Source organism: Trichechus manatus, unplaced genomic scaffold (genome assembly GCF_000243295.1).
Source record: "Trichechus manatus latirostris isolate Lorelei unplaced genomic scaffold, TriManLat1.0 scaffold00020, whole genome shotgun sequence".
NCBI classification, from domain to species: Eukaryota; Metazoa; Chordata; class Mammalia; order Sirenia; family Trichechidae; genus Trichechus; species Trichechus manatus.
In genome coordinates, this window is record NW_004443956.1 from 17,474,019 (window position 1) to 17,496,806 (window position 22,788).

The 22,788-nt window shown below is 38.7% G+C and overlaps 1 protein-coding gene across 2 annotated transcripts in view; it reads left to right on the forward strand.

Moving 5' to 3' along the window:
• Positions 1–22,788, forward strand: part of DPP6 (dipeptidyl peptidase like 6) — a 1,059,737-nt gene that overhangs the window by 467,288 nt on the left and 569,661 nt on the right. For both annotated transcript variants that reach the window (XM_004372755.2, XM_004372756.2), the window contains exon 2: positions 15,467–15,581. In XM_004372755.2, the coding sequence (XP_004372812.1) occupies positions 15,467–15,581 (115 nt within the window). The remainder of the gene's footprint in view (positions 1–15,466; positions 15,582–22,788) is intronic.

The following is a 22,788-nucleotide window of genomic DNA, read 5'->3' on the forward strand; positions in this document are numbered from 1 at the left end:
CTTGGTAGTTTTCCCAGACAATACCAGCTATGTTTAGTTTCTTGCTACAGAGTGGACTCAACATGGTACAATTTTATTACTAATCACATTATATTTGTGTCCCTGGTATATTTCCTTCCCTAACTTTGCACTCCTCGATGACAGGTGTTGTTTTTATTCATTACAGTATCTCTAATACCTAGCATAATATAGTATCTAGAAGATAGTAGGAACTCATAAGTAAGATATTTCATTAAATCTGAAATGCCATAGATTGTAATGTGCACTATTATTTATATACCATTGATAAAAATGCGAATTAGAAAAAATAAAGAAAAAGGATCATAAAGAATATTATGAACAGTTGTACACTAACAAATTAAATAACCTAAATGAAATGGACAAATTCCCAGAAACACATAAACTACCTAAATTGACTCAAGAAGAAATAGAATATCTCAACAGACCTTCAGCAAGTGAAGAGACCGAATTAGTAACCAACTCCCTACCGAAAAAAAACAAAAATTTTTTTTTTTGGTCCAGATGGCTTCACTGAAGAATTCTACCACAGATTTAAAGAAAATTTAAATGCTTCCAAAAAAATAGGAGCGTTAAGAACACTTCCTGACTCACTCTATGAGACAAGCATCACCCTGATACCAAAGCCAAAGACAAGAAAAGAAAATGACAGGCTGATATCCCTTATGAATATAGATGCAAAAATTCTGAACAAAATACTAGCAAACCGAATTCAGCACTGTATTAAAGGATTAGACACCATGACCAAGTGGGATTTGTTCAAGGAATGCAAGGGTGGTTCAGAATTAGAAAATCAATCTATGCAGTACACCACATTAAGAAAGGAAAGGAAAAGAACCACATGAAAATTTCAAATTGATGTAGGAAAGACATTTAACAAAATCCAACACCCCTTTCATAATTAAAAAACAGTCAACAAACTAGCAATAGAAGGGAAATTCCTCAATATGATAAAGGTCACTTATGCAAAACTCAAAGCTAACATCACACTCAATGGAGAAAGACTGAATGCTTTACCGTTAAGATCAGGAACAAAACAAAGATGCCTGCTTTTACCACTGCTATTCAACTTTGTAATGCAAGTGCTAGCCAGAGCAATTAGGCGAGAAAAAGATATAAAAGCTATCAAAACTGGAAAGGAAGAATAAAACTATGTCTATTCATAGCAACATGATTCTATATATAGAAAATCCCAAAGCACCCAGTCAAGCTACTAGAGCTAATAAATGAATTTAGCAAAGTTGCAGGGTGCAAGATCAACACAAATAAATTAGTTGGGTTTCTATACACCAACAATGAGCAATCTGAAAAGGGAATGAAGAAAACAATTCCATTTACAGTAGCATCTAAAATAATAAAATACCCAGGAATAAATTTAACCAGGGAGATGAAAGACTTATACACTGAAAACTAGAAAACATTAGTAAAAGAAATTAAAGAAGACGTAAATAAATGGAAAGACATTCCATGTTTATGGATTGGAAGACTTAATATTGTTAAAAGCCATCTGTAGATTCAGTACAATTGCTATCAAAATTTCAACAACGTTCTTTGCAGAAATAGAAAAGTCAATCCTCAAATTTATGTGGAGTTTCAAGGGGTCCCGAATAACCAAAGCAATCTTGACAAAAGAAGAACAAAGTAAGCACTCACACTTTCCAATCTCAAAATGTACGATAATGCCACACTAATCAAAATAATCTAGTATTGGTATAATAGACACATAGACCAATGGATTTGAGAGTCCAGAAATAAATCTATACATCTATGATCAGTTGAGTTTTGACAAGGGTGCTAAGTCCATCCAATGGGAAAAGAATAGTCTCTTCAGTATATGATGTTGATACAACTGGATTGCTACATGCAAAAGAATGAAGTTGGATTCATACCACATACCATATACAAAAATTAAGTCACAATGTATAAAAAACCTGAATGTAAGAACTAAAACCATAAAACTCTTAAAACAAAACATAGGGAAAAATGCTTTGGGACCTAGTTTTCAACAATGGATTCTTACATATGACACCAAAACCATGAGAAAATATTTGGGAACCATATGTCCAATAAGGATTTAATATCCAGAATATATAAATAACTTCTACAGCTCAACAACAAAAAGACAAACAACTCAATTAAAATACTGACAAAGGACTTGAATAGACATTTCACCAAAGAAGATAAACAAATGGCCGATACAGCCACTGCTGTCAAATCGATTCTGACTCACAGTGACCCTGTAAGACAGAGTACAACTGTCCCATAAGGTTTCCAAGGCTGTAAATCTTTACTGAAGCAGACTGCAACATCTTTCTCCTGTAGAGCGGCTGGTGGGTTTGAACCACTGACCTTTGGTTAGCAGCTGAGTGCTTTAACCACTGTGCCACCAGGGCTCCTTACGGGGACAATAGGCACATGAAAAGATAATCATTAGTCATTAGGGAAATGCAAACCAAAACTACAATGAGATGCCACTTCACCCCTACAAGGATGGTGTTATCAGAAAAATGTAAAATAACAATGTTAGTGAGGACGAGGAGAAATCGGAACCTTCATTCGTTGCTGATGGGATTATAAAATGGTGCAGCCCCTAGGGAAAACTGTATGGCAATTTCTCAAAAAGTTAAACATAGAGCTACCATATGACCCAGCAATTTCACTCCTAGGCATATACCTAAAAGAACTGAAAGTAGGGATTCAAATAGACACGTGTACACCAATGTTCCTTGCAACATTATTCACAATAGCCAAAAGGTGGAAACAATCCAAATGTCCATCAATGGATGAATGGATAAACAAAATGTGGTATATCTATACAATCTGTATCTATCTATCTGTCTGTCTAGCTTTCCATCTGTCTATACACAATCTACACTCAGCCATAAAGAAAAATGAAGTCCTAATGCATGCCATGACATGGATGGACCTTGAAAACATGCTGAGTGAAATAAGTTAGTCACAGAACTGGAAGATGATAAATTTATGTTGCTTTACGTCACTGTTTTTGATAATTTGTTATAACCAAAAAAAAAAACAAAACAAAACCTGTTGCCCTCGAGTCAATTCTAATTCTCCCTATAGGAGAGTGTAGAACTGCTCCATAGGGTTTCAAAGGAATGGCTGGTGGATTTGAACAACCAACCTTTTGGTTAGCAGCCGAGCTCTTAACCACTGCACCACCAGGGCTCCATTTGTTATAACAGTAATATCAAATAAATATGCCACTATTTATCTATTCTGTTGGTGGATATTTGGGTATATTCCAGATTGAAGTCTTAATTAATAATGCTGCTATGTATAATCGTGTACATTTTAATGCATTTCTCTTTAATACATACCTGGAATTAGAATTACTGCATCATAGTGTATTTGCTTCAGCTGTAGTAGATACTGTCAGTTTCCAGAGTGATTATGCCTGCAGTCTATCAGAGTTCTAGTTGCTTCACATTCCTGCCAACACAAAGTATGTGAATCTTTTTTATTTACCCATTCTGTTGGGTGGATACTAACTAGCATGTCATTTCCTGCATATCTAATGAGTTATTAAGCACCTTCTTATGTTTTTGACCATTTAAACATCCATTTTTGTGAAGTGCCTATTTTTAATTGAGTTGTTTGTCTTTTCCCTATTAATTTGTAGGTCCTCTTTATATATTCGTAATGATTTGCAGGAGATTGCAACATATTACGGATGCTAGTCTTTGGAGGACATAGGACTGTGAATATCTCCTCCCACTCTGTAATTTGCCTATTTGTTCTCTTAATTCATAATTTTAATATAGTCTAGTTTATCAACTGTTTCCTTCATGGTTACTTCTTTTTATTTTCTATTTAAAACAAACAAAACAAGGTTAGAAAGATACTCTTCCAAGTTTTCTTCTAGAAGTTTGATTGTTTTACCTTTCATGTTTAAATCTATAATTCACCCAGAATTCATTTTGGTGTATAGTAAGATAACTTTTTTTTTCCCCAACACAAGCATCCTAGTGACTTGGCAGCATTTGTGAAAAGGTGATGTTTCTCTACTTTTCTACAGTGGCACTTTTGTCCTCTATTAACCAATTGTCCGTATCCATGTGGATCTGTTTCTTGAATTTTATTCTCTTCCATTGCTTTATTGTCTATATTTGTGCCAATACCACACTGTATTATTTACAGTAGACTTATAATAAGTTTGATATCAGTAGTGCAAGCTGTCCAAATTTGTTTTGATTCTTTAAGAGTGCTTCGACTATTATTTGTCCTTAAAATTATATAATTTTTTGTTCTAGATTTCCCAATTCTTTTTTTTTTAAATAGATAATGGTGTTCTGTTGAAATGTTCTGTCATAGCCTCTATTTTCTTGAGCATATTAATTGCAGTTATTTTAAAGTCTCTGTGATAACTGCAGTATGTAGATTTTCTGTAGATCATTTTTTATTGTCTGTTTGTCCTTTTGGTATTCAATCAGTTGCTCTTCACTCCTGATATACCCGGCAGTCTGTTACCAAAAAAACCTGTTGCTGTCGAGTAGATTCCGACTCACAGCGACCCTATAGGTCAGAGCAGAACTGCCCTATAGGGCTTCCAAGGAGCGGCTGGTGGATTCAAACTGCCGACCTTTTGGTTAGCAGCCTGAGCACTTAACCACTGCACCACCAGGGCCCCATCAATCTGTTAGTGAATGCTAAATATTGTTTATGAAAAATGGAAAAATTTTTGTGGCTCTTGTTGAGAACATTTATTCTAGTTTCTGTTAGGCAGATGAGACATGGGCAGATCATCTCAATCTAGTCTGGAATTGAGCTAATGTAAAAATGTTTTTCAGTCTTTACAAAGCCTGGGTCATTTCCTCTTGGCTTTTTCTCCTAGGGAGCAGCCTTCCATGGTTCCCAGCTGAAAGCTGTACTGTTTGTCAGAGTCGCTCCTCAGTGGGCCATGAATGCTGATTTCCAGCTCCTTGGTCTCATGAGATTGCCAGAGTCTCTGCTCAGCTTGTCAGCTTCTTAGCAGCTGCTTAATGAACAGCAAATGCTCCCAGAGGCTAAAGCAGCACCAAACATCAAGCTCATACCTTCATGCTTCCCTACCTTTCTCTTTGAGACTTTGGCCTGTGAAGTCCTCATTGCCTTGGTAGATCTCCAGTGCCTTCAAGCAGATTTTATTTTCTTTATTATTTAAAAAAAGTTTAAAATTATTTTTTATTATTTCATCTAGCTTTCTGTCCAAGAATTTTTATGCAGATTTGTTTTATCTGGGAATGTAAATCTATGTTGATTTTATGCATCCCAGTTTAGAAGGTGCTGATAGAGTGAATGAGCAGTGAAGGGGTTTACCAGAGTACGACATTCTGAAACCTGGGTACTTTGGCAGTCATGGAAATGTTTATGTAGACCATATACTTAATGGAGTGAGATTGTGTATTTTGACTTTGAAAAGCACCCAGTTGCAAACAGTTGCCTAATTACTATGAGAAGTGAGCCTTAAATAATTATATTTCTATGTGATTATTGGGATAGTAATTACATCCAAGGAGTCAGTCAGTGGGCCAGTTGGTATTAGATATGTGTGTGTGTATATTTAATTAAGTGTATTGGGAAAAAAATTCTTTTGTTAAAAAATTAAATTATGAAATCAATCCTAAAGTCCCAAGTGGTAAGATGACAAAATGTTCCCTTTTAAAATATCTTATTAAAAATATAAAACAGGTGTCTGAAGGAGAGTTGGTTTTGTTGTAGCTCTGATAATGAACTATTATTCTCTGATGTTCTCCTTTTTAAAGACCCCCCTCTTGCCTTTTCTCTCATTTTTTTACCAGTCTCCCTGAAGTTCTCCATTCTGGATGACATAATTGTGTCCCTGTGGTTAATAATTTCTCTGATGCTATATGTCTTTCTGTTAGATTGAACTGTATGAAAATGCAGTGTTAGACCATTTTTAATGAAGAAAACGGCTTGTTAGCATAGGTTCAAGTCTAGGCCAGCTATAGTTTAACAGTATTAGAGCTTTCTGTGTGAGTAACTTAATCTCTAAAATAGTGACTATCACGAACAGCTCTTTCTCTTCAAGACACTTATCAACATTCTGTTGTGCCAACTGTCTGGGCTGCCGTTTGCTTCCGCTGAATTCGCCTCCTGGCACAGAGAGGGTTGCACTACAACGCTGATAGATGATGACAAGCACAAACTCTTGAGGGTCTGTTCGGATACCTGCCAAATTTTACTCAGCGTTTCCACAGAAAAATAGCTATCCAGACTAGTGGAAAAGTTGCATGTCAAATTTGCAAATTAGTAATGTCAAAATTATAAACCAATTGAGGGGTTGCGTTGTGGAAAGCCACTTTTCACTTGGTTTTCTCATGAGGGTTTGGTAAGAATATGCCACAAGAACTGAAGCATGTGACTTCATTAGTGAACGTGGAGTGACTTCTTAGCGGTGTAGCCAGGTTCAGAGACTGGTCTGCTGGACTTGAGATGCTTATGTGCTATGTATTCAGTTTCTTTGGTCTTGAGTTTCAGAAATCAGTTTGAACTAGTTTAAGTAAAATGGGAAATAAAAAAGTTCATAAAGACATTGGAAGTATCTTATTAAATCAGAAGGAAATAATTCATCCAGACCTCAGGAGGATGATTAAATTAAGAAATGGGAACCCAGTAGGGACTCACTGTCTCTTTGCTTTTTCTGCCTCTCTATTTCATTCCTCTCACTCCGTAGCATGCTTTTTAATTCTGAATCTGTATGCTATATGGAAGTGGTAGACAGTTAATCTCCCCTCATTCACCTTTCATTCTCTTGGTTCAAGACAACAGCCAAGAATAACTTGAGGTCTTTTAATCCCAAACCTAAAATCCCAGGAGCGCACTTCTAACCCAGTTGGGTCAATTACCTGTGGCTGAGGAGGAGAGAGAGAGAGCCCTGGCGGCACAGTTGTCGAGCGCTCGACTGCTAAGTGAAAGGTCAGTGGTTCAAGCCCACCAGCTGCTCCACGGGAGAAAGATGTGGCAGTCTGCTTCTGTAAAGATTACAGCCTTAGAAACCCTATGGGACAGTTCTACTCTGTCCTTTAGGGTCACTATGAGTTGGGATCAACCTGAGGGCTCTAGGGTTCAGGGAGGAGAGGAGAGGGCTCACAGAATATAAAAATGGCTCCTGGGGGCCCACAGGTAGAAAAGTAAAGTTGAGATCATTTTGACCTGGGCAAGATTTGGAAAACATCAAGGTAGAAAGCCGTTTTAGAAAATTGGACTCAAATTATTTTACGCTCTGTAATTAACTTGCTAGTGGTTGTTACCTTGGAGATTTGTTTGTTAGTTACTTAATATTTATTGAGAGGCTGTGGGCATTTTTGACATTAGCAAGTGACAAATTGAGTGTGCCATAAACCTGCCCAAAGTAGAAAATTCATCTCAAAATTGCCTGCGGTCTTCAGAGAACACAAGCAAAGACCCTGTCACGTGAAGGTGTTTTCAAGACATTGTTGTCATACACAGCAATGTGGAAGGTACAAATGCTCAGTTTTAAATTCTGCAACTAACTCCAAGGCATATTTTCTTTTGAAGGGGTTTCTCTTAGGCATGATATACTGTGAAATTTTTCTGTGGCTGTGATCAGGTCACAGCGCTGATGCTTTTAGTGATTTGCAGAATAAGACAATATCTTCAACATATTGTATCAAAATAGATCCAAGGTAGATTGAGCTCTGTGGTTAAGAATAGCTTACATTTTCAATTAATTTGTTAAAAAAAGCTATCATACACAGTCAATTAAACTGAAGAGGCTAAAATAATTTAAACTCTTTTTTTTTTTTTTTTTTTTTGACTTTAACAAACAGATGTTTATTCTCTCACAGCCTCTAGGCTAGAAGTCCAAATTCAGGGTGCCAACTCCAGGGGAAGGCTTTCTCTCTCTGTCAGTGCTGGAGGAAGGTCCTTGTCATCAATCTTCCAGTGGTCTGGGAGCTTCTCCGAGCAGGAACCTTGGGTCCAAAGGATGCAGTCTGCTCCAAGGTGTTGCTTTCTTAGTGGTATGAGGTCCCCGTCTCTCTGCTGGCTCTTTTTTTTTTTTTTTTTTTAATTTGCAGTTAAAACATAATGATGAAGACATTTTAAAAGCTAGATATAGAGTCAGTAATTAACTTTTTTTTTCTAAAAACATTGATGGATCAGAGGCTCACTTTCCAAATACAATTTTGCTGAACTGTAGGTAGAGTTGAAAGCTGACTTAATAAAGTTGGTGGATATGATTTCAAAGTGTTACGCCCTCAGGCAGTAATTTAAAGTTATGTTATGTAAAGTAGTCCACTTCAGAAGTTTCAAAAGTCATATGAAAAGAAGTAGAGTGGATCCCAGGTCAGTCCATACGGCAAATATAGAACGGGCCGTGGCGACCCACGGAAGAACCTCGGTAGTGGGACATCCAGTATAAACATGGAGAAATGTGGTGGAAAGTGCCAAGGAGAAGAGGATCATCTTAGCGCATGTGTCTGATAGTACCGGGGAGTATCAACCCCTCTGCTTTCACTAAGATATTGGTAATTAGTCGTTAACTCTCAGTCCTCAACAGTAGGGCTATAATTAATTTCTAACTAGTGGAATCACCAGAAGAGTTTTTGGAAGAGTAAGATTCTGCCCATTCCATTCACATAACTTTGGATGGACAAACATCAGAGATGGCTACTCAGCTGACACCAGCCCCTATAAAGTCAATAACGGAGTCATTCACATGAAATCAGTTTTATTTAGGATCTTGCAGCCTTATTCCTCATCTATTCCTCACAGTTACAACTAGCAAAAGCACCCCAGACCACTTAGAAAAAGCAAAGAGACAGTCCAGGGGTGAGGGAAAATTTTCAGGATGTGGAAAATGTCTTCTGTGTTAAGTGTATGCAACACTTTATTGATCAGTGAGTTAGGGTTTGATCTCTCAGACAAAGCTTGTTTGTGTTTTCACTGCCAACCTAAATTCTTAAGCCCAGCTCGTGCTAATTCACACATATGCTCTGGATTTTTTTTTTTTTTTTTTTTTTTTAACTATTAGTGACCTAAGCTTGGATCCAGCTGTCTCGTTGAAAAGCAGCTAGAAACTGTCTTCTTGTCTTAATATATTTCAGAAAGCTGCCTCATAGAAAAGAAGATTGATTAGTTCAAAGATTATTGTGGAAAAACTAATTTGTTACTTCCTCCTTCCCCAGTGAGCAGACCATTTGGTTGACCCTTCTGTCTTTAGACAATGGAAATAAAATGTGAAATTACCAGCTGTCCCCGTCCTGGCTGGCAAGACCAAGACATTTGCTGTCATGCAGTTCCTGCTGTCTCTCTAGTCCACTGATTGTGACTGGGTTTGCCGACTCCCACGTCCTGATCCTCGGTGAGAGAGGTGCTTCTTTAGGGGGAGGCTTCTGTTTATTTTGAAAACCATCTTCTAATCTCACTTTTGCAGTATATTAATCCTCCTGACCTTTTAGCTGTCTGCGGCTCTACTTACACTGCATAGAACAAGCATGCTATGCTATGTGTACCTAGAACGTTCCAGGACTTCTTTGCTCTTTGAGGAAGTACCATGTAGCTGTTACCTGGATCACCCTACTTTGGGAAACCAACTAAAGTGAAAATTCTAATTTCCCTTCACTAGAGTTTAGAATGAAACAAGAAAACAGGAGAAACGTGATAGCCCTGTATCCTTGCCTTTCATTATAATGTGTAGGAAATTGAATGAAGTTCTGTGTTCTTTCCATACAGTGTAATCAGATTTCACTGAAGCATATTATTTGGTGGTGACAATAACAAATTGTAAAGTAATATTGTATGTTTCTGTAACTCTTTATAAATTATCATGTACTTTCAAATACATTTGCATTTAATCCTTATGTCACCTAAGCAATAGGCTATTTTTGTCTCCTGTCCTCTTTTTTTCTGCCCTTGCAATCATCAGTTTCTTTGTTTTTAAAAATCGTCTCCACCTCAGAGTTTTCATCTGAGTCTGTGGTCCTCATCATAAGGCTGGAGGTATGGTAAAGGTAGCAAGGATGTGAAGAGAGATATGAAGCTCAGGCTGAACTGAGATGTGGCAGATGTTTAGCATGGAGAGGAGAGGGCAGAAATGCATTACTTTGTAGGAACACCTGTTGTAAATGCATGGGTTATTTGCTGTAGCTGTGGAAAACCAGTATGCAGTGGAGTTTATTCTTGAATCAGTTCACAGAACTTTGTGCTGTCTTTGAATTATTATTTTAATCTGTGTTTCTTACATTTCAGGTGTAAAATTGGCACATAAAATATCAAGCTATAATCACAAATCACTAAGAAAACATTCTATACAGACGCATTTTATAATTAAACCAACCTAGGAAAAGGTTTAGTTTGTTTTTAGTTCACTGTTTTTCTTTTTTCCTGAATTAAATGTAAGTATGTCCAACAATTATGTCACAGCAGTTTGCATTACATCTTTTTATTTTATTTTATTCTTGTACTTTAAGTGAAAGTTTACAATTCAAATTAGTCTCTCATACAAAAATTTATACATGCACTGTTATGTGACCCTAATTGCTCTCCCTGTACTGTGACAGCACACTCCTCCTTTCCACTCCTGATTTCCTGTGTCCATTCAGCCAGCTCCTGACCCTCTCTGCCTTCTCGTCTCACCTCCGAACAGGGGCTGCCCATTTAGAGCATTACATCTTTTGGTACCCATTGCCATTGCTACTTACTGCATCATTCATGCTACTAGGCTTGTATTAACCCTCTGTTTTCTGCATCAACCAACAATTGATTTTCTGTTAGACATGTCAACAAATAACAAAGTTACTTCTTTAGAGGTATGCATGCATTCACTGATTCATTCGACACACCATCCCTAGGCACTGTGGTGTCCCAAGTCGTGTACCAGGCATTGGGAGTACAGCAGTGTAACTGTCCTCAAGCAGCTTGCTGTCTGGTGATACATACATGTGCACATAGATGACTGAATACTGCAGTAATGTTAGGGAAAAGTGTTTACAAGTGCTCTGATAAAAATATATTGAACATTGCCTGTGGAACTCAGGTAAGGCTTTCTAACATACCACAGGCAATATTAGTTGACAACTAAAGAATAAGAAAGGTTTGCCTAGTGAAATGAAGGTAGAGGCAACAAATAGTATATACAAAGCCATGGGGAATGGGAGTGAGTGACTTGCCCCAGGATCAGCAGGGTGTTGCAGAGTAGGAAAGAACTTAGCCTTAGCTTAGAGGTAGGATGAAGGAGGAGGATAGACTTGCTGTGTGGCAATGTCCAACAGGATTTTCTGTTGGAAGAGAGCCAGCAGCCTCATAAACCAAAACCAAACCTGGTTGCCATCGAGTCGATTCCAACTCATAGCAACGCTATAGGACAGAGTAGAAGTGCCCCATAGGGTTTCCAAGGAGTGGCTGGTGGATTCAAAATGCTGACCTTGTGGCTAGCAGTTGAGCTTTTAACCACTGTGTCACCAGGGCTCCAGCAGCCTCAGAAAGGGCTGCAAATGCAAAAGGGACACAGAAATGTGGCCTGACACCTGGGCCTGTATAACTGTTTAGGATAGTGCTGTTGATGTTTCTTTTTTTCCTGTGACATATACAGAATTCAACCACTTCTCACCACCTAGAGCGGTACCACCTGGGATGAACCACCATCACCCCCCACCTCTGTGCTGATGGCTCATGTTCCCATCCTGATCCCAATGGTTTGTTCTCCAGCAGCAGCTCCCTGCTGGGCTTTCTCTTGTGGGACTGACTCCCTGCTGTGCTCAAACACCCATTCACTAAGAGTAAAGCCAGAGGCTCTGCGTTGCCTGGCCTTCCACTCCTGCCCTGGCCTCCTTCTGTCTGCCCTGTCCCCTTGCTCATGCCACTCTCACCCACTGGCCTTCTTGCTCCCTCCACTCCCAAAGCATGCGCTGTACCTCAGACTTGGCGTTTTCTTCAATGTCAGCCCATCAGGCTTCCTCCCAGCTGTGCCTCCTTCAAATATCACTGTGCTAGGAGCTCTGTTCATGATTTTTTCCTCTTTAGTGTGCTCCCCATTGTTGTTGTTACAATACTGTTAGTGTAGTAAAAACATTACCTGTACCCTGAAAAATGAAATTTGGCAAATGAAAATGGAATGTAATAAAGAATGTCTACTTTGCTGTGGATGAAATTACCCTGCCGTTTTCATGCAAGAATGCTGCCTGGAAGGCAGTCAGAATCTTATGTACTTAAAAATGGTGAAAGTGAGCCAGAATCACTTAAGTGGGATGTACTATCAGAAGCCTTCTTGGTTATCTTACGGTGCGCCCTTTCATTCAAGAATATGAACTGAACTGTCCTCTGTGCAGAGTCTTTTCTAAGTCCAGTGGGCACACAGGGAGCACAGTTTTTGTCCCCTCTCTCGAATTGTCCCTATCATTTTTCCACCTTCAGTACCCATTTCTTGACTGTTTCATCTTTCTTTTCCATCCTGTATGTTCCCATAGAACTTACAGTGTGTTAAGACATGTTTAAATTATCTACGTCCCCCATCCTCCCTGAAGGACTGACACTCTTGTATCCCTGATGGATGTTCATCAACCTACCCATGTCCTGGTGAAGCAGCCCATTCTGTATTAGGCAAGAATTTGTGGTTGTTACTTGCCCTCCAGTCAGCGCCATCTCTTGGTGACTCAGCGTACAGCAGAACAAAACACTGCCTGGTCCTGCACTATCTTCACAATCGTTGGTATGCTCGAGTCCATTGTTGGCACCACAGTGTATTATGAGTGCCTTCCAACATAGGGGACCCATCTTCCAGCACTATCTGTGACAATGTTCTGTTGTGACCCATAGGGTTTTCATGGCTGATTTTTGGAAGTAGATCTCTAGGCCTTTCTTCCTAGTCTGTCTTAGTCTGGAAGCTCCGTTGAAACCTGTCCACCATAGATGACTCTGTTGGCAGTTGAAATACAGGTAGCATAGCTTCCAGCATCACAGCAACATGTAAGCCACCAAAAAGAATGGTCAGAAATTTTTAAGTTTCATTGATACACGATTCTGCCTCTGAGAAATTCCCTTGTGCTTCTAACTCTGCCTTCTGGAGCTATACGGAATATCTTTTCTCCTTGTTCCACGTGATAGTTCTTCAAATACATGAAGACTCTATGTATTTGGTTTTTGAGGCTGAACATTGCCTTCAACTTTACTTCATCTGACATGTGTTTTACAAAGGTCTTAGTCACCTGGTCATCTTACTAGACACACTCTGTATGTTATCTCTCAAAATATCCAGCCTAGATTTGCACATTTTATTGTGGGTATGTTTGGGCCAGAGAGTAATACACAGGGCCTCTGTCTTGGCAGCATTCATTCAAATGCAGTTTTGCAAGTAAATCAGTTACACTACTGGCTGCATAAGAAAGTTATACAAAGTAAAAATCCTATGTTATTTTATGTATAAACTGTGATCAGTGCATCTCTTATATAATAATAATAATAATAACCTAAACCAGTTGCTATTAGTTGATTCCAACTCATGACTACCCAGTGTGTTGCAGAGTAGAACCGTGTTCCTTAGGGTTTTCAAGGCGGTGATCTCTCAGAAACAGATCACCAGGCCTTTCTTTCAAGGTGTATCTGGGTATATTTGAACTGCCAACCTTTTGGTTAATAGCCAAGCACTTAACTGTTTGTGCCACCCAGAACTGCCTTATTATATAACAGACATGCTTAAAACAGAATTTAGAATTCTAGCTTAATTCTTATTAGAAATAAAATTAAAAAGACATTAACTATTTGAACTGTTGAAGACAATAACATTAATTTTATCATTCTGACTCTTGAATAAAGATTTAATCTTAAGTATTAACTTTTTGGTTTCTGGCGTTTTCCTGGGATTTAATCTGAAAAGTGTTTTGAGAAATGTAAGCGGAAGTGTATGAGAGATCGTATATACAAGGTTGGTTGTATGACTAGTACCACTTCAAGATTCATGCTCTTCACAAATTTACTTAGAATGTCTTTTTTTTTTTAAACCTGGCTGAAAGGAAAATTACCTAAATTAGATCCTATTACTTGTCCATATGTTGTTCAGTGTTTTTCTTGTGTAGCAAAAACCCTATCAACTAAGAAATGAGATTGACTTAGTGTAACTTTTTTTTAATGACTTCATGCTTATGTTTAGATGTATTTTTTAAGTACTAAAAATCCACCCTTTAATAGATAAATTAAAACTGGCAGAAATTTCTAAACTACTATAGAATTGGTTCCTGCTAAAACTAGAATGACACTCAGAAATTATCTTAATTTGATTACCTAGATAGCCAAAATTGGTTGTTAGGGATGGCAAGTATGTTAAAACCTATTTGCTGTCCCAAAGTTAAGTCAATATTGTCTTTATTTTGATTGGCAGCAACTTGATGTGTTCTAATGAACTTTCAGTCTTGGAAGAAGATGTATTTACATATACAATGGTCTGCTTTGGGAGTCCATCTCCATCCTGTTTCATTTTGATTTGGAGTTAATATGAATTGCAGTTGTGGACAGTATATGAGAAAGTATTCTGAGATCTGTGTATGGGCAGACATGACAGTGGTCCATTTGCTGTGCTATGATGCAGTGTGACCACTTGTCCTCATTTTCCCTAGAGTTCCAGAGACTCCTCTGGCTTAGTATAATTACTAATAATAACCCTGTGTCTCTTGAAGGATCTTATTTTGGACTATAAATTATACAATCACTCTTATCTGAAGGGAACTGAAAGGTTAGTCTCAGCAACAAACAGACCTTACTAATTTCCTAGATTTATTGAACCTTTACATTGCCTCAGATTTCCACCACCACCCAAAGGTGCAAAAATGTTTCCCTGGAGGATGTGGAAACCTGGACTAGGCATCAGTGTGCTACCTAGTGAAGAGAGGAAGAGAGGCCAGGAAATCTTAAAAGCTTGTCTGGGAGCTGTGGAAGGAAAAACAGACTCAAGATGGTGGAGGTGGGTGGCGGAAGTCTGGTTAAAATCAGCATATAGTAGGTGCTGCATAAACATCTGAATTTCGTAGCCTGAAATAGAGGTTTACAGTGTAGATGCAATGAAGGAGAAAGATGCAAGGCAGTAGAGGCTGGGTAATTTAACATATTTGGGTTTCGATTGGCTGGGCATTAATAGGTGGGCTATAATGAAGAGAAAGCACAGAGATTACCCTATACCGTAGAGCTTGCTTTATCAGGAGGACAGTCATTAGACTCGAACACAAACTGTAAACATAGTACCAGATTCTTTCTTGAGGAGAGGTCTTGCCATGGAATAGGGCAGAGGCAGCCTGAAGCTCTGGGCAGTGAAGCTTGGAAGGGCAGAGAAAGGAGCTAATACTAGCTTCAAGGATGAGAATATACTTCATTCATCGTTTTGTATTTTGGGTCTTGATTTCAATGAAAAGTATTTATTTTGCAGGTTTTATTTCCTTATTTCACTCACAAGGGCTCTCTTTTTTGTTTCTGTTTTTAGGAGCTGGTGGGGAGTAATCCTCCACAAAGGAATTGGAAAGGAATAGCAATCGCTTTGCTTGTTATTCTGGTAATCTGCTCCTTAATTGTCACCTCAGTCATCCTGCTTACACCAGGTACTTATATTTATTCTTGGAAAAGCAAGTCACTTGAAAGGGAAAACAGCATAATTTTACTTTGCAATTTTTCTTAAAGTAACTACCTGTTATGTAATTTGTTTTTTTCCCCAGATTCATAGAACTGCCCCATAGGGTTTCCAAGGAGCGGCTAGTAGATTCGAACTGCTCATCTTTTGGTTAGCAGTCGAGTTCTTAACCACTGCACCACCAGGGCTCCAATTCTCATTATACCATATGGTAAAATAATGCAATATGCTTTCAATTAAAAAAATAAATTTTATACTTTGAATCAGTTTATATAATTGTTGATAGGTAGAAATGCTTGAAATATAGAGTTGGCTTTTTAAAATGCTTGATGAAGTTAAATACAGTGGCATCATAAATATGATAATTACATATAGCTCATGGAGTTCCTGAGTATTGCGTCAAGGATGAATTAATAAAATTATTTTAAAATTAACATATATGGAGTGTTAACTAAGAGTAATGTGCTTATTAGGTGCCATGGCTGAAATAAAAGAAGTAAAAAAACAGAGTCAGAAGTTCCTTAGAAAAAAAGACAAACACAAAAATCTGTAGCAAAAACCTGTATATATGTGCACTACTGAGTTGATCAAACAATCATATAGAAGTTTGGAGGAAAGGTCCTTTATGAGAAGGTTCAAGGAGAAGGTAATATGTGAATTGGGCGTTTAAGATTTAGTAGTCAGAAAGTGGTGGGGTTAGGGAGAGAGTAAAGTCCTTGCCTGTGAGTGGTTATGGGAAGACATCGTGGTCATAGGACAGTGTTCCATTGTTCCACTGTTTTACCCATTTCATTAATCTATTATGTGCCTATTTGTGTGGACATATATATATATATATATAGCTATATATCCAGCATAGACCACACAGTATTAGACCTTAAGGGGGGAAAAGAAATAGATACATTGCAACATTTAAAAAAACTGACAGATGTAAAAAGAGTTGGCAAATTATGATGTCTGCTTAAATAATTATCCCCCCAAATAAATACCTGATAACAAAACTATACAAAGATATCACAAGAAACCTACAAACTGATGTCCCTTATGAATATAGATGCAAAAATCCTCAACAAAATACTAGTAAACCGAATCCAGCAGTATATAAAAAGTATTATACACCATGACCAAGGAGGATTTATCCTAGAAAAGAAGAGTTGGTTTGACATGCAAGAACAATCAGTGTAACATGCCATATTAATAGAAAAAGAACAAAAACCACATGATCATCCCAATAGACACAGAAAAAGCATTTGACAGAATGCAACAACCTTTCATGATAAAACACTCAACCAAGTAGGAATAGAAGGGAACTTCCTCAGCTTTATAATGGGCATCTAAGAAAAAACTCATAGCTGACATCATACTCAAAGGTGAAAGTCTGGATACTTTCCCCCTGAGATAAGGAATAAGGCAACGATACCTACTTTCAGCACTGCTATTCAACATTGTAGTGGAACTTCTAGACAGAGCAGTTAGACAAGAGAGAAATAAAAGGCATCCAGACTGGAAAGGAGGAAGTAAAACTTCTTCCATACTCTAGTAGATGACACAATCTTGTATATAGAAAATCCTAAGGAATCCACTAGAAAACATTAGAACTAATAAACAAGTTCAGCAAGGTTGCAGGATACAAGATCAATGTACAAAAATCATTTGTATTTCTATACACTGGCAATGAACAGTCTGAAAGGAGATTAATTCCCAATAAAAGGAAATTAGTTCTGTTTACAATAACATCAAAAAGAATAACATACTTAGGGATACACTTAACAGAAGAAGTGTAAAACTTAAACTCTGCAAAACCACAAAACAGAGTGAGAATGGGAAGTAACTTCTAACAGATGTAGGTTTCTTTTTGGAGTGATGAAAAATTTCTGGACTTTGATAGTGGTGAAGTATGAACAACTCTGAATGACTAAAAACCACGGAATTGTGTATTTGAAAAGCATGAACTTTATGGTATGTGAATTTTATTGCAGTTAAGCTGTTAGTTAAAAACATGATGGAGAAGTTGTAAAAAAAAAAAAACAAAAATGTAATCTGGCCATTCATATGCCAAAGTGCCATAATACTTGCCTAGCACTAAGGAGTTTTGGTAGTAACTGGCCTAACATTGAAGAGTTTCAGTAGCAATATTACAAAACATAGAGTTGTAACATTGTTCTAGAGTGAGCTTTATTAGTAGACCAAAGTTACGTGGGACCTGTTCAGTACAGACCCCTGACGGAGTAGTAAAACGTTTATCAAGATGTTGAAATCTAAATGAACAGAGTTAGAGTGACTTGGGGAGGATTAATAGAGACAAATACTTGTTTTGTTTTGTCATTATGACGAAGATGTTTCATTTTAGCTGCAGGCTTTAGCCACTACACGTCTTTGATTAAAATAAAGGAAATCAGGTCTCCCTCAGTATCTGTGGGGCATGTGTCTCCTACTTCTGTGTTTCTTTTTTTTTTTTTTTTTTTGCTTTGTATCTTGCATTAGAATTATATACATACCCACTGTCCCTCTGTTAATAACGAGAAGATTTTCTTTTTCAAATTTGAATCACCAAAATGACTTTGTTGTTGTTCTTAGGTGCTGTGGAGTCAGCTCCCACTCACAGCCACCTTACGTACGACAGGACAAAGTGCTGCCTGGTCCTGTGCCATCCTCACAATCATTGCGATGTTTGAGCCCATGGTTGCAGCCACTGTGCCAATCCAAAATGACTTTAAACGGTGCAATATACGTAATGTTGTTGTTGTGGTTAGCTGTCATCGAGTTGGCCCCCAACTCGTGGTGACCCCATGCGCAATGGGATTGGACTGTTGAAATCCATAGGTTTTTATTGGCTGAGTTTTTGGAAGTATATTGCCAGGCTTTTCTTCCAATAATAAACAGTCAAAAAAGGCTTGAGTTGATTTCAACATTAAGCAAAGTTTAAAAATATTAACTAGATTGGGGTGAGTTGCAACTGTATTTTTAGATATAATTCATTCTATATGTAAAATGGGACCAGCATCCTCCCTGCAGTAATGTGTACAACATCTCTCTTTTTTTTTTTAATTATCCTTATTTTACTTTAGATGAAGGTTTACAAAACAAATAGTTTCTCATTAAACAGCCAGTACACATATTGTTTTACGACATTGGTTAACAACCCCACGACATGTCAACACTCTGTCTTCTCAACCTTGGAGGGCCTTTTTTTTTTTTGGTGAAAATATACATAGCTAAAGATACACCATTTCAAAAATTTCTACAAGTACAATTCAGTGACATCAATTACATTCTTCCCGTTGTGCTGCTGTTCTCACTATCCTCTTCCCAATTATTCCATCACCATTATCTTCAACTCACTGTCCCCTAGGCTTCCCATCAAACCTTTCGAGTTGCTGTTGTCAAGTTGATCTCACATAGATAATTCTTTTTTTTTTTTTGTACTTTTGATGAAGGTTTACAGAACAAATAGTTTCTCATTAAACAGTCAGTACACATATTGCCCTATGACAGTGGTTAACAACCCCATGACATATCAACACCGTCCCTTCTCAACCTTGGGTTCCCTATCACCATCTTTCCTGTCCCCTCCCGCCTTCTAGTCCTTGTCCCTGGACTGCTGTGCCCCATTAGTCCCCTTTTGTTTTAATTGGGGCTGTCCAATCCCCGACTGAACGGTGAACCTCAGGAGTGACTTCACCTCTGAACTAAAAGGGTAGCCGGGGCCTATTCCTACGTTTGTCTTTCTTGAACAGAACCGTGATTTATGTTGGCAAATCTTTATTGAAGACTTGATTCTGTGTTTGTCCAACAGTTCCTTTGGGACTTTGAAGGCAAGGATGTTTTCAGTTACTCCCACCCTTTTAAAGTACACGTAAACTTTTGTGTCACCCGGAAGTCTGAGGACTCTTGCAAGCGTTATTTCAAAGTGGAGTAAGATGGCTGCCTGGTGCTCCCTGTACAGGAGCAGCAAGACTGTGTGGTAGATGTCTTGACTGAGGAACTTAAGACTTAAGAACCAGGTCTGGGACCATTTCCTCTGTATGCCCAACTCAACCCTTCTCTCTCGAGAGCTGTTCCTCCTGTCCTTTCTGCTTCTCAGGGAGTCATGTCAGCTCCCATTCCCTCCAATGCAGCAGTTAATCCTGAAAGTGTTTCCCGTTCAAATCTGCACAGCAGGAGCAATCACAGCAGCATCCCTTCTACAATAAATAGAGAACACAGTCATTGTAAACTGTCATCTCTGAGTGCTGGCGGGAGTTGTCAGGGCAGCCATGAGCCAGAGGCATCTACCACTGGTGGGCTTTGGTGAGTCGCTGACTTCCAGAAAATGCTTTGAAGAGGTGAATTTTTTTTTATTCTTCTGTTAAAATAAAAATGGAGTTGAGCATTGCCTAACCCTTTTGGTCTGTTGGGCTTCCACAGCTAATGTTTATTTGTCTGAGTTGTGCTGTTCAGGGGCTTGTCTTTTAGGTTTAGGCCTGTCCAGAGTGCCAGTTAAACAGCATATGCTGGACTGCAGCACCCTCCCGTCACGGGCTTGCTGCATCCATTCTCTGACGGTGATGGTGGAGCAGTGGCTTTGTTTCAGCATTTAAAATGCTGTCAGGCAGAGCAGGATGTCAGCTCATTCAACCTGCTGCTAGTTCCAAAGCTTTGTCCAATTCACTAATATGAAGAGCATCCTCACATCAAACAATAGTGCTTATCAATAAATCAGATATCAGTGATGTCCTGTTAGGGACTGAAGGTCCCTGGGGATAAACGTTTTACACTCATGTACTAAAATTAAAGGTTGGTGGCTGGAACCTATCTGGCAGCACTGTGGAAGAAAGTCCTGGCAATCTACTGTGGAGCAGTTCTACTCTGTGACACGTGGGGTCACCATGAGTTGTAATCAACTTGATGGCAACGGGTTTGGTTTTTGTGTTTCATTAGGGATTAAAAGCACTGTGCTAAGTGCTACCTAAGATATAGAAAAAGAAGGTGAAAGTGCTCCGCATGCGGGTTTATGGTCACCATACACAGACAAAACATACACACGGAGGATTTCACAGGAGTGCAATGATATAAGCAAAGATAAAAGTTCTGAGGCCCAGCTTGTTTAAAGACCTAATGAGTTGTACAGATAACTGAGACCTTGGTCTAACAGAGGAGAATGTTTCTCAGGGCAGGCGTGGCTTCCTGTAGACAATGGACAAAGCTTTGCCTAGAATGGAGAGCCATGATAATGATGGGAACACATGAGACACGTCTGCACAGTCTCTGGGTGCTCTCCCACAGCTCTGGGCTTCCCACCAGCATCACTTCTGTTTTCATAGACACAGTTAGAAATTGCATTGTGTACTTATAAAGAAATCATCTTTTTCAAATACTGTTTCTGGTCTTGTACTATGATTTATTGAAACTCAGATTATAGTACTTGCTTTCTACCTACCCGAACAATCCATTCTGAACTAATTGGATTCAGTCTCTGTTGGAAAATGTTTCCTTGTGCACATGGGTGCACTTTCCAGCTCTGGCAAGAAGAACCAGGTGAACATGATGAAACACTCCTTGATGACAGAGTCCCTTGAAAGGCCTCGTGGTAATCATTCCCAACAACAGATCTCTTGTTGTGTAGTGCAGTCTAATTATCACTAGTTATGCACAATTTATGTATTAGAAATCAAATTAAAAGTGTTAAAGGCAATCTTAGTTCCAAAGGGATTAGCCAGATGAGAATGTGTCCTTTTCAATTTTGTCATTCATTTCTCCCTTGCTAGTCTGTGCTCTTTTCTAAATTTCTCTTTGGAACAATAGACTCAAACTTACCTTTTTATTTTCAGATGTTAAATATGTATCTGTGATAGGTCACACAGTGTGTGTGCTCTTTTTTTTTTTATTGTTGTACTTTAAGTGAATGTTTACAATTCAAGTTAGTCTCTCATACAAAAATTTATACATACATTGTTATGTGACCCTAGTTGCTCTCCCTGTACTGTGACAGCACACTCTTCCTTTCCACCCCGGATTTCTCCTGTCCATTCAACCAGCTCCTGACCCTCTCTGCCTTCTCATCTCACTTCTGGATAGAAGCTGCCCATTTAGTCTTATATATCTACTTGAGCTAAGAAGCACACTCTTCACGAGTATCTTTTTATGTCCCATAGCCCAGTCTAATCTTTGTCTGAACAGTTGGCCTTGGGAATGGTTTTAGTTTTGGGCTAACAGAGTCTGGGGGCCATGTCTTCCAGGATCCCTCCAGTCTCAATCAAACCATTAAGTCTGGTCTTTTTACTAGAATTTGAGTTCTGCACCCCACTTTTCTCCTGCTCTATCAGGGACTCTCCGTTGTGTTCCCTGTCAGGGTGGTCATTGGTGGTAGCCAGGCACCATCTACTTCTTCTTGTCTCAGACTGATGAAGTCTCTGGTTTATGTGGCCCTTTCTGACTCTTAGGCTAATACTTTCCTTGCGTCTATGGTGTTCTTCATTCTCCTTTACTCCAGGTGGGTTGGGACAAATTGATGCATCTTAGATGGCCGCTCACTAGCTTTTAAGACCCCAGACTCCACTCACCAATGTGGGATGCAGAACATTTCTTAATGAACTTTGTTATGCCAGTTGACCTAGATGTCCCCTGAAACTATAGTCCCCAGACCACCACCCCTGCTACTCTGTCCTCGAAGTGTTTCGTTGCATTCAGGAAACTTCTTAGCTTTGGTTTAGTCCAGTGGTGCTGACTTCCCCGGTAGTGTGTGCTGTCCTTCCCTTCACCTAAGACAATTCCCTTCTACTATCTAGTTGGTGAATAACCCTCTCCCTTCCTCCTCACACTCGTAACCATCAAAGAGTGTTTTCTTCTGTGTTTAAACCTTTTCTTGAGTTCTTATAATAGTGGTCTTATACACTGTGACTGACTAAATTCACTCAGCATAATGACCTCCAGATTCATCTATGTTATAACATGTTTCATGGATTCATCGTTGTTCTTTATTGTTGCGTAGTATTCCATCATGTGAATGTACCATAATTTGTTTAACCATTTGTCCGTTGATAGGCACCTAGGTTGTTTCCATCTTTTTGCTATCATGAACAGTGCTGCAGTAAACATGGGTGTGCATATATCTATTCGTGTGACTGCTCTTATTTCTCTAGGATATATTCCAAGGAGTGGGATTGCTGGATCGTATGGTACTTCTATTTCTAGCTTTT